The 13,232-nt window shown below is 41.9% G+C and overlaps 1 protein-coding gene across 2 annotated transcripts in view; it reads right to left on the bottom strand.

Moving 5' to 3' along the window:
* Positions 1-848: 848 nt before the first annotated feature.
* The window catches only part of LOC129703188 (endothelin-converting enzyme 2-like), a 311,584-nt gene continuing 299,200 nt past the window's right edge, over positions 849-13,232 (bottom strand). For both annotated transcript variants that reach the window (XM_055645376.1, XM_055645375.1), the window contains exons 18-19: positions 10,590-10,685; positions 849-2,011 (exon numbers count right to left, since the gene is read on the bottom strand). In XM_055645376.1, coding sequence (XP_055501351.1) covers positions 1,835-2,011; positions 10,590-10,685 — 273 coding nt within the window. In that variant the 3' untranslated portion in view covers positions 849-1,834. The remainder of the gene's footprint in view (positions 2,012-10,589; positions 10,686-13,232) is intronic.

The following is a 13,232-nucleotide window of genomic DNA, read 5'->3' as shown; positions in this document are numbered from 1 at the left end:
TGACTATAGCAAGAAACAATCTGCTGGAGGGAGTCGTGGGTTGAGCAGCATTTGTGGGGTGGAAAGCAATAGTCATCATTTCGCATTGAAACCCTGCAGCAGGACTGCATAATATCACATCTTTGGTTCTTTAGAAATAAATATTAAATAGCAGCTAAAGGGGACAGAATCTGAAATAATTTGGAGTAAACATTGTTGACACGATGACCAAGGCATTGGGTTAGTAATGCATCATGAGCAATTACGATTTAAATCAACATAGGCATGACAGAAGAAAAATGTTCACTCTTTATGTTGTATGTAAAAAATAATATCATTGATCAAGGATAATTCTGGCCAAAATCACTCACAATTCTCCATATTTCAGGGCACGTCACATAAAGGCACTGGAATAAGACAAACAGCTAACAAAATGGTATCTGCTCTCATACACACTTGAATCTAGCTCTTACAAGCCTCATCTAAGTAGTCATCTATAAGATTCTGAGTGTATCACAAAAGTAGATTTCTTACATATCTATATTTGCCCACAGCCATTACCAAGGTACTGCTTTTTAGTAACATAATTTAATCCATCTTTATAATATCTATAATGTAAAATAATATTGACTGTTTGTGATTCCCCCCTGTACTTTAAAAGTAGCTACTCTACTGAGAGTTGCCAGAGGCTTCAGCACCTACCATGAAGTGTGAAACATAACGCAACAGGAGATACCTACACACAGTATAAGGCGTGATTTAAGAATGAGTCCAGCCAGCAAAGCAACATTTATATATCTTGTAATCTTTAAATGTTTCCACTTGCTTTCCTCACCTTGTATTTTGACATTTAAAATACTAATCATTGCTTCTTCTCGTCAAGATCCTTTTTCCTCATTATCCCCATTTGACACCAAACATTGGAGGATTCTTGAAAAGTTGTTATTTCAGTTGCATTCCCACTTTTAATATTTTGTTCATATACTATTTTAAAATGTGAGATTATACTTTGCACATATAAGGTCGATATACCTGGGATTGTGATTTATTTTCAGTTATTAAATCTGTAAATTAAAATTCTTACATTATGCACTAATTGTGCATTTAAATACAGAATTCTCTTTACTGTTGTTTTACCATAATCTGAATCTGACCATTTGTGTTAAGACTTCCACTACCATAGTTATGCGAATGAGCAGTATATTTACGCTTTTTCTGTTACTCTGACAGCAAGGACAGGTAATATGGAAGTGGGCTGCAGGACCTATACTCTTCCACTGTAACAATAGATAAAATACAAATTGCCTGCATGATCAGCTGGATGGTTATTCAGTTGCAGACTGTAATATATAATTCACAAAGAAAAGGTACGTTATTTTGCTTTTTGAATGGCATTGCACAATTAGATTCAAAACTTGCAGCGTAAAATACTTCAAAATATACCGCCTATGCCAAACGAGCTAAAATTTTCAATTCATTTAGAAAAGCACAGCTTCAAGGTACTCTGTAATGAAATGGACACTATCAATCTGCATTGGAAATATGCTTGTATCTACAGCTCAAATCCTGGGTCATGTGGATTTTTAAAAAATACATCAATTTATTCCACTTTATTTCCTCAGAAAAAAGCTATAGATAGTTGTCCCATTTGCTTTGTATCCCACAGGCTAGTGATACACAAGACATGTACTATGTTTATAACATTTAATAATCTTAACAATTTAGTTTAAAAAGTGCACAATATATAGTATGTCTTTGTTTATCATGATTTCCCCTTGGATCAGTATTTCAGCATATTTTTTCCAATTTTCTGTACAGATTATCCAGTGTAAAGTTCCATCAGTTCCAACTGCAACTACCACACCTCACACTGCTTTCCAGGATTCATTGGTGTTCCCAAGGGACAATTGAAATGTTCACCAAAGTCTTTCGAATTTGATAATGTCCCAATAACCCGAATTCTTTCTGGGCTGTGTGGATCAGTAATGAGCCCCTCATGCGCACTCTCCGGGGTACGTACTGAGCACCATACCTGTTAGATAATAACAATTACAGCTAGTTGCATTATTTATCTGTAAAAATAAAATACATCACAATAATACAAGCTTTATCACTTTAGGTAGAAAATCTTTACTCAATCATTTAAAATAACCAGCAACCCAATTTTGTAAACTGCAGAGGCACAAAAAGCTGGAGTAACTCAGACTTGACCATAGAGGGAGTACAGAGAAGGTTCAGCAGACTGATTCCTGGGATGGCAGGACTTTCATATGAAGAAAGACTGGATAGACTCGGCTTGTACACGCTAGAATTTAGAAGATTGAGGGGGGATCTTATAGAAACTTACAAAATTCTTAAGGGGTTGGACAGGCTAGATGCAGGAAGATTATTCCCGATGTTGGGGAAGTCCAGAACTAGGGGTCACAGTTTAAGGATAAGAGGGAAGTCTTTTAGGACCAAGATGAGAACATCATTTTTTACACAGAGAGTGGTGAACCTGTGGAATTCTCTGCCACAGAAGGTAGTTGAGGCCAGTTGATTGGCTATATTTAAGAAGGAGTTAGATGTGGCCCTTGTGGCTAAAGGGATCAGGGGGTATGGAGAGAAGGCAGGGATGGGATATTGAGTTGGATGATCAGCCATGATCATATTGAATGGCGGTGCAGGCTCGAAGGGCCGAATGGCCTACTCCTACACCTATTTTCTATGTTTCTATGTTTCTATGTTGACCCAAAACATCACCTATTCCCTTTCTCCAGAGATGCTGTCTGACCCGCTGAGTTACTCCAGCATTTTGTGTCTATCTTCGGTATGAATGAATGGATGAATAAATGAATGAATGAATTAATTAATGGATGAATGAATTAATGAATGTATGAATGAATGAACCAGCATCAGCAGTTCCTTCCTACACATTTTATGAGCAGCATGTCAGACTTGGACACAAATGTTGAGGCTACAGGATCATTGATGAGGGAATCTTTTGTTGCTCCACACAAGACTACCACCAATCTATGACTTGACTCTACGTATTCCACTTTGGCCCAGATCCTTTGGTAGCTTTGGTTAACAGAAATCTGTCCTTCTCAGAGTCATTGCCCTGCATCAATTTGTTTGTGGAAGAGTTCCATATTTCTACCATCTTTTGCATCACATTTGTCAACTTTGACTCTGGAGGGCCTACCTGTATTTTCTATGACAATGCACTCTCAGTCCCATACTCCAAATCAACCACTCTCTGTGCCTCCTCAAACCCCCTTAATATCTATAAAACTTTGACCAAATCATCCATTAATCTTTGTGATTTAGCCTCATATTTTTACTCTTGTAGTACAAGTGTCAATCTAGATAGAAACAGAGAAAGAGAGAAAATAGGTGCAGGTGTAGGCCATTCGGCCCTTCGACCCAGCACCACCATTCAAAATGATCAGGGCTGATCGTCCAAAATCAGTACCACATTCCAGCATTTTTCCTCATATCCCTTGATTCCCTTCGCCCTAAAAGCCAAATCTAACTCTCTCTTGAAATGCACTCCTGTAAGGTCAATACAGACTTTCTAAGATATGATATCCAGAACTATTCATGGAATTTGAAGTATATTTAAACTATGAACCTTTGTAGCCATTGGTTAACTTATTTCCTCGTTCATTCTAGTGTTCTAGATATAAAAGCAATTGACCGTTTCAATTGCTCTGTCCATCGATGATGTGATAATCCTTTATATTATATAGACCCCCAATTTTTTAGCCTTTTACTTTTAGAAAGTGTGCAGCCATATTTAGGTCCACAATGGGCGATCTCAGATGGGTTACAGTGAAATTCACTTGCCCATTTGACCCCATTCATATAATGTACAAACAAATCCTTGTGACTTACTCTTCCTGTCCATACCGCTACAATTGTAGTTATTTTGTTGTCAGCAAACTTGGTTTTATGTACCTTCATTCACGATGTTTATGGGTATATCGTGTCAGTGGGGGAGTATTTGGGACCAGTGAGCAAGATTCTAGTAGTTTCATGATAATTATGGAAATAGCTAGGACTGGTCCACAGGTTAGGGTCCAAAATTGGGGAAAGGGAAATGGTTTGTAACTTGCAAAGGTTGATTAGGGAAAGCTGCTTGCAGATAAAGTTACATCTAGCAATTGGGAGCTTTAAAAGTGAGATGGGGGAGTTCAGGGACAACATGTCCTCTTAGAGTGAAGCACAGAGCAGGCAGGATTAGAGAATCTACTGGTAGAGTCACAGGAGATGGGCGCAGTCTTAAACGCAGTCTGTTTTCTCCAGAGAGCAAGTGAAGCTAGTGAGTTCAGTGATATCCCGAAGCATGTCAACATTATGAAGAAGGAGTTGTCGGTGGTTGTTGAAGCACATGAAGGTTGTCAAATCCACAGGGCCTGACCAGTGTATATTGGGACATTGTGAGAAGCAAGGAAGAAAATTGCTGGGGCACGGCAGAGGTTTTTATATCTTCCTTAACCACGGGTGAGGTAGCAGGAATGGGCTGGAGTTGTGCCTGTATTTAAGAAGGGCTGCAAGGACAAGCCAGGGAATTGCAGGCCAGTGAGGCCAACATCAGTGTTGGGCAAGTTACTGGAGATGAGTCTGAGAGACAGGATCAATCTGCATTTGGAAAGGCAAAGAACTCTCCAATTGAATGGAGTTATTGAAGAGGTGAGCAAAAGGATTGGTAAGGCAGAGTGGGGAATGTTGCTTACCGGAACTTTAGCAAGGCCTTTGACAAGGTCCTGCATTGTCGGCTGGTCAAGCAAGTTAGCATGGGATCCTGGGGAAGGTGGCAAATTAGATACATAATTGGTGATAGGAGACAATGAATGGTAGTGGAGAATTGCATTTCAGACCTGTGACCAGCAATGTGCTGCAGGGATTAATGTTGGGCCCCTTATTGTTCATTCCATGTGTTATTAATTTGCTGCTAGGTGGCATGTTTAGCAAGTTTGCACATTACACCAAAATTAATGGTACAGTGGGCAATGAAGACGACTGTCGAAAGTTGTAAGAGGATCTAGATCAACTGGAAAAGTTGGCAAGGGAAAAGCAGATCAAATTTACTTTGACAAGTGCAAAGTGATACATTTTGGGAAGTTAAACTAGACCAGCACATACACCGTGAATGTTAGTTCCCTGGGGGAGTATTATTGAACAGCAAGACGATGGGGTACCAGTACGTAGCTGCCTGAAAATGGCAACACAGGTAGACAGAATGGTGAAGAAGGCAAATGGTATGCTTGCATTCATCATCTGGGGCATTGTGTCTAGGTGTCAGGGCATCAAGATACAGTTGTATCAAGTTGTACTTGGAGTACTGAGTGCAGTTCCGATCACCCTGCTGTAAGAAGAATATGATGAAGTTAGAGAGAGTGCAGAAAAGATTCAATGGGATGTTGTTTGGGTTAGAGCAAACTTGTTGTGCATAGGGGCCGGATCCCATGTGTGTGAGCGGTTGGCGGGCTGCATCAAATAAATTTTATTTAATGAACCTTGACATATTTATATAGTTATTTATACAATGTACTGTGCGGTTCAGGTCTGAGGGAGTGGGTCTTCCTGGCTCAGGGGGATGACATAACGGGGAGAGAGAGAGAGAGAGAGAGAGGGAAAGGAGAGAGAGAACTAGGACAGACAGCCAGCCTTCCGCCCAGTAGCCACTTGCCAACCACCAACTCCACCGGTTGCGCCTGTGCCGAAGAACACCGTGTCTGGCTGGCGGGCAATAGTCATAGTCATCTTCCCAGGTCGGGGAGTCTAAAACTAACAGGCATAGTTTAAGGTGAGAGGGGAAAGATTTAGAGGGGCAAGTTTTTGCAGGGTAATGTGGAACTAGCTGCCAGAAGCAGTGATGGGGGCAGATACAATTCAATGTTTGAAAGGCATTTGGACAGATACATCGATATTTTTTGTTAGAAGAATATGGATCAAATGCAGGCAAGTATTTGTATAGGTACACAAAAATGCTGGAGAAACTCCGCGGGTGCAGCAGCATCTGTGGAGCGAAGGAAATAGGCAAATAGGTTGCCTATTTTGTTCGGATCAGTCTGAAGAAGGGTTCGTCCCGAAACGTTGCCTATTTCCTTCGCTCCATAGGTGCTGCTGCACCCGCTGAGTTTCTCCGGCATTTTTGTGTACCTTCGATTTTGCAGCATCTGCAGTTCCTTCTTAAACACAAGTATTTGCATATATTTGCATCATGGTTGGCATGATGGGTTGGGAAGAAGGGCCCAGTTTCCAAGGGTAGGACTTTGAATCTACAATGAATAGAGTACGGCCTTTAGTTTAGTTTAGTGTCATGTGAAAGGCACAGTGAAAGACACTGGTGAGGGGAGGTCTGTTTGTCCTGGAGCAGAGGAGGTTAAGAGGGGCATGAGTGAAGTATTTCTAATTATGAGGGGATGGGTAGATTAGACTGCAGGATTTATTTCCCTTTATCAGAGGTGAATAAAACTGGAGGACTTACATTTAGGGTAAGGGGTAAGAGATTTGAAGGTGATTTTGAAGATGATATTTCTCATCCATAGAATGAACTGCCAGAGAGTGTGGTTGAAATAGATTTTCTCATGGCATTTAAGAGGGGTGCAAATGAGCACTCAAATAGGTCAGGCTTTGAAGGCTCAGGCCATGTGCTGGAACATGGGTTTAATATGGATGTATGGCCACTGGGATCAATAGACAATAGACAATAGGTGCAGGAGTAGGCCATTCTGCCCTTCGAGCCAGCACCGCCATTCAATGTGATCATGGCTGATCATCCCCAATCAGTGCCCCGTTCCTGCCTTCTCCCCATATCCCCTGACTCCACTATCTCTAAGAGAAAGTATCCAGAGAACCGGCCTCCACCGCCCTCTGAGGCAGAGAATTCCACAGACTCACAACTCTCTGTGAGAAAAAGAGTTTCCTCGTCTCTGTTCTAAATGGCTGACCCCTTATTAAACTGTGGTCCCTGGTTCTGGACTCCCCCCAACATCGGGAACATGATTCCTGCCTCTAGCGTGTCCAAACCTTTAATAATCTTATATGTTTCAATAAGATCCCCTCTCAACCTTCTAAATTTGGGAGTATACAAGCCCAGCTGCTCCATTCTCTCAGCATATGTCAGTCCCGCCATCCTTGTTAAACTTGTCAACCTACCCTACTCCCTCAATAGCAAGAATGTCCTTCCTCAAATTAGGGGGCCAAAACTGCAGACAATATTCAAGGTGTGGTCCCACTACGACTCTGTACAACTGCAGAAGGACCTCTTTGTCCCTATACTCAACTCCTCGTGTTATGAAGGCCAACATGCCATTTACTTTCCTTCTATACCTGCATGCTTACTTTCATTGACTGATGAACAAGGACCACCAGATCCCATTGTTCTTCCCCTTTTCCCAACTTGACACCATTAAGATAATAATCTCTTCCTGTTTTTGCTACAAAAGTGGATAACCTCACATTTATCCACATTAAACTGCATCTGCCCACTCACCCAACCTGTCCAAGTCACCCTGCATTCTCATAGCATCCCCCTCACAGTTCACACTGCCATCCAGCTTTGTGTCATCTGCAAATTTACTAATGTTACTTTGAATCCCTTCATCTAAATCATTGATGTATATTGTAAATAGCTGCGGTCCCAGCACCGAGCCTTGCGGTACCCCACTAGTCACTGCCTGCCATTCTGAAAGGATCCCGTTGATCCCTACTCTTTGTTTCCTGTCTGCCAACCACTTCTCTATCCATGTCAGCACTCTACCCCCAATACCATGTGCCCTAATTTTGCCCACTAATCTCCTATGTGGGACCTTATCAAATGCTTTCTGAAAGTTCAGGTACACTTCATCCACTGGCTCTCCCTTGTCCATTTCCCCAGTTACATCCTCAAGAAATTCCAGCAGATTAGTCAAGCATGATTTCCCCTTCGTAAATCCATGCTGACTCGGACCGATCCTGTTACTGCTATCCAAATGTGCCGCTATTTCATCTTTTATGATTGACTCCAGCATCTTCCCCACCACCGATGTCAGGCTAACTGGTCTATAATTCCCTGTTTTCTCTCTCCCGCCTTTCTTAAAAAATGGGATAACATTAGCTACCCTCCAATCCACAGGAACTGATCCTGAATCTACAGAACGTTGTAAAATGATCACCAATGCATCCACGATTTCTAGAGCTTCTTCCTGCGATGCAGACCATAAGGCCCTGGGGATTTATCAGCCTTCTCCCCCATATCGCCTGACTCCACTATCTCTAAGAGAAAGTATCCAGAGAACCGGCCTCCACCGCCCTCTGAGGCAGAGAATTCCACAGACTCACAACTCTCTGTGAGAAAAAGAGTTTCCTCGTCTCCGTTCTAAATGGCTGACCCCTTATTAAACTGTGGTCCCTGGTTCTGGACTCCCCCCAACATCGGGAACATGATTCCTGCCTCTAGCGTTCAACTCCATGAGTCCCAAACTTCACCAGCAATCTCTTTTCAGAGAATCTACCAAGTGCCTTCAGGAATGCATCTGTTTAATAGCTGACTGACATGTGCAAATCTCCAAGCCACAGGATGAATTATCCAATCCCAGGGGAAGAGTGGCACGGTGACACAGCGGTAGAGTTGCTGCCTTACAGCGAATGCAGCACCGGAGATCCTGACTATGAGTCCTGACTTCAGGTGCTGTCTGTACGGAGTTGTGTACGCTCCCCCGTGACCTGCGTGGGTTTTCTCCGAGATCTTCGGTTTCCTCCCGCACTCCAAAGATGTACAGGTATGTAGGTTAATTGGTTTGGTAAATGTAAAAATTGTCCCTAGTGGGTATACGATAGTGTTATTGTGCGGGGATTGCTGTTCGGCGTGGACCCGGTGGACCAAAAGGCCCTGTTTCCGCACTGTATCTCTAAACTAAACTAAACTAAGAACTCGGCAGAATCTAGTAATGAAATGTGTAATGCACAATCAAGTTCATTTAAAACAGGAGGGGGAGAACTTCTGGGATCGGGCAAGTTTTACTCTTCACTTATGTTATTTTCTTCATTGACTTTGCTAAGTGTCGATCCTGAATCCAATATCTGTCTGCTTGGGAATTCCAGGACGCATTCTTTCTCCTGTGTACACTGCTGCAAAGTAATGATCCTCCTTTAAAACTCCTACCACTCATAGCTACGGTGCACGGTGAGCCAGATGCAACAACATTTCATTCAGACTTGCATTTGTTGGTGTATTTTTGAATGACAATAAAGTCTTTGATTGATTGATGGCTAATTTATACATGAACACATTTCCTACAACATGGTTAATATAATTGAACCTATACATAAATCTCAGAAGAAGTCCTAACACAATTTCTTAATTCTATTTATCAACTCAAAACTATTTGCTTACCTTAAGTACTCTTAACATCAAAATGATTTCCTCCTAAATTATTAAAACAGTTATTCTTCTATCATTTTCTCTATCTTTCCTGTCGACCTAATGACCTGGTCAATTTGATTGCCAGTGTAGACTGTCTTGTGGTCATATAGACACCATGTCATCCAAGTTGAATTTGTGCTTCCAGCTCATTCTACTCTGTGTGTATGAGTAAAGAATGTTTATTTGGGCCCTTGAGCTTATCGGCCATTCTGCTTCATTGCTTTACTCAAAGATCTGCTTTTTCCCCCCATTCTCACAGTTGAACAGTTTTATGACAATAGACAATACGTGCAGGAGTAGGCCATTCGGCCCTTCGCGCCAGCACTGCCATTCAATGTGATCATGGCTGATCATCCCCAATCAATACCCCGTTCCTGCCTTCTCCCCATATCCCCTGACCGCTATTTTTAAGAGCCCTATCTAGCTCTCTTTTGAAAGCATCCAGAGAACCTGCCTCCACCGCCCTCTGAGGCAGAGAATTCCACAGACTCACCACTCTCTGTGAGAAAAAGTGTTTCTTCGTCTCCGTTCTAAATGCTTATTCTTAAACTGTGGCCACTGGTTCTGGATCCCCACCCAACATCGGGAACATGTTTCCTGCCGCTAGCATGTCCAAGCCCTTAACAATCTTATATGTTTCAATGAGATACCCTCTCATCCTTCTAAACTCCAGAGTGTACAAGCCCAACTGCTCCATTCTCTCAGCATATGACAGTCCCGCCATCCCAGGGAATTAACCTTGTAAACCTACGCTGCACTCCCTCAATAGCAAGAATGGCCTTCCTCAAATTAGGGGACCAAAACTGTACACAAGACTCCAGGTGTAGTCTCATTAGGGCTCTGTACAACTGCAGAAGGACTTCTTTGCTCGACATAATCAGGCAGTTGGCAGAGGTTACAGGCTGGGAGATGCTACTGGAGTAGCCCAGGTGAGCAAATGCAGTGATGTTAATGCTGTAAATGTCTTAACTTTAATGTTTACTCTGCCACTTTGCCCAAAATGGTAGATGCTCTACAAATATCCCCCAAATGATCCTCCGTATACAATCACAGACAGAACAATTGCATGCATTATGTGAGACCAATGTCTAACATGCCCTCATTCTTTCAAAAAAGTTTCAAACATTGAAGTTCAATTTGATTTTTTAAAGTTTTAAATGTGAAGAATAAATTTGGTAAAGTAATCTTCATCCAATCTATGTAACTTTTCTCTTACTTGCGCAAATCCTACAAAAAATAGTTGGTGGTTGGTCAATCCAACAGCAGGCAGGATGTTTTCATCTCCATTCCGTTTCACCCAAGTTTTGTAAGCCTGAAATGTTTACAAAACATGATTAAGGTTGCAGTCAATTTAAGAATGTCAAAATATTAATGGTAAATGGTAAAAATAATCAGTATATTAATGGTTACGTCCGGCTCACCCTCAGGAAAACTATATAGAGGTGCAATGTGTCTAGGTGTATATCTGAATGACAATAATGTTTTCATTCATTCATTCATTCATACATTCATACATACATACATTCAATCATGCATTCATTCATTCATTCATTCATTTATTCATTCATTCATTCATTCATTCAATCATTCATTCATTCAATAATAACCTCCTCTAATAACTCATAACCAGTTCAATCTCTAATTTTCCCTTTTATAAAAGACAGAACAGGAAAGCACAGGAACCACACTATCTACGCCGAACATGATGCCAAGACCAACTCTCATCTGTCCGCACATAATGAATATCTCACCCTTTCCTGCACATCCCTCTGTCTAAATAAATTCTTCCCTCGTCTCCATTCTGAAGGTACTTCCTTTTATTCTGAGGCTATGGCCTCTGGATCTAGACTCTCCCACCAGTGGAAACATCCACTCCACATCCACTCTAACCAAGCCTTTCACCATTTGGTAAGCTTCAATGAGGTCCTTCCTCATTCTTCTAAACTGCAGCAAGTACAGGCCCAGTACCATCAAACGCTCATCATATGTTAACCCACTCATTCCTGGGATCATGCTTGTAAACCTTCTCCGGAATCTTCTCAATGGCATATCCTTCCACAGATAGGGGGCCCAAAACTGCTCACAATACTGCAAGTGCGGTCTGACCAGTTGCCTTTTAAGCCCTTCAGCATTACATCCCTGATTTTATATTCTAGTCCTCTTGATTTAAATGCTAGCATTGCATTTGCCTTTCTTACTACTGATTCGACTTGCAAATTCATTTTTTAGGCACTCCTAAGTACCTTTGCACCTCCGATTTCTGATTTCCTTTTCAATTTAGAAAATAGTCTACAGCTTTATTTCTATTATCAGAATGCATGACTCCATACCTTACTACACAGTGCTTCATCTGCTACTTTGCCTACTCCCCCAACCTGTCCAAGTCCTTCTGCAGAGTCCTTGCTTTCTCTACACGACCTGCCCGTCTTTGTATCATCTGCAAACTTGGCCACAAAGCCTTCAATTCCTTCATCCGAATGATTGATATACATCGTGAAGAGTAGCGGCCCCAGCACCGACCCCTGCGGAACTCCGCTAGTCACTGGCAGCCAACTAGAAAAAAATACTTTATTGCTACTCTTTACCTTCTGCCATCTAGCCAACTTGCTATTCATGCTAGTATCTTCCCTCTGACACTATGGGCTCTCATCTTCTTTAGCAACCGCACGTGCAGCACCTTATCGAATGCCTTTTGAAAATCCAGGTATACGACATCCACTGATTCTCCTTTGTCCACCCTGCTATTGGCTTCCTCAAAGAATACCAACAGGTCTATTGGTGGTCTGTGACTAGTGACGTTCCGCAGGTAATTCTGCTAGGAACCCTGTTGTTGTGATATATATAAATGACTTGGACGTAAACATAGATGGGTTGGTTCGTAAGTTTGCTGACATCAAGATTGCTGTGAGGAAGACTGATAAAATACAGAGTGGGATGTAAATCAGCTACACAAACGGGTGGAGAAATGGTAAATGGAGTTTAATCTGAGCAAGTGTGCGGTGTTGCACTTTGGGGGGTCAATTGCAAGAGGAAAATATACAATTAATGGCATGACCCTTAACAGCATTGATGGACAGAGGGATCCAAGTCCATTACTGAAAGTGGCAACACAAGTAGATAGAGTGGTAACGAAGGCATATGGTATACTTGCTTTGATAGATCGGGGCATTAAGTAAGGAATCAGGAAGTTATATTGTAGCTTTTCAGGACTTGGGTTAGACTGCATTTAGAGTGTTGTGTGCAGTTCTGGTCGCCACTTTACAGGAAGGATGTGGAGGCTTTGGAAAGGTACAGAGTAGGTTTACCCAAAATGATGCCTGTATTAACATCATGGAGAGGTTGATCAGACTTGGATTATTTTCTCCGCAAAGCCAGAGGTTGAGTGGATACCTGATGGATATGTTATTGGAGCCATAGTAATATAAAATCATTGGAGCCACAGATAGGGTAGACAGTCGTGATCTTTTCCCAGTTTTGAAAAATCAAATCCTAGAGGGCATAGCTTTAAGGTGAGAGGGATAAAGTTTTAAGGAGCTGTGCGGGGCAGGTTTTTTTAACACAGCGTGTGGTGAGTGTCTGTAAAACACTGCCAGCAAATACTTTAACGTCATTTAAAAGACATTTGGATAGGCATGAGGATGTGCAGAGAATCGAGGGACTAGGCTTATGTGCCGGTAGATAAGTGATGGTCTTGGCATCATGTTTGGCACCAACTTTGTGGACCGAAGGGCCTGTTCTTGTGCAGTACCATTCTGTCTGTGTCTCTTCCAAATTGCAGGTGAGCAGATTAAAGGCTATAGATTCATATGAAACTTCACCCCTAAATCCTTTCACTGATATCTGGGCAGACATTGCGACC

The sequence above is a fragment of the Leucoraja erinacea genome, chromosome 14, assembly GCF_028641065.1.
Source record: "Leucoraja erinacea ecotype New England chromosome 14, Leri_hhj_1, whole genome shotgun sequence".
In the NCBI taxonomy this organism is placed as follows: Eukaryota; Metazoa; Chordata; class Chondrichthyes; order Rajiformes; family Rajidae; genus Leucoraja; species Leucoraja erinaceus.
The sequence above is the reverse complement of the archived record's forward strand: the minus strand, read 5'-3'. Positions and strand labels throughout refer to the sequence as shown.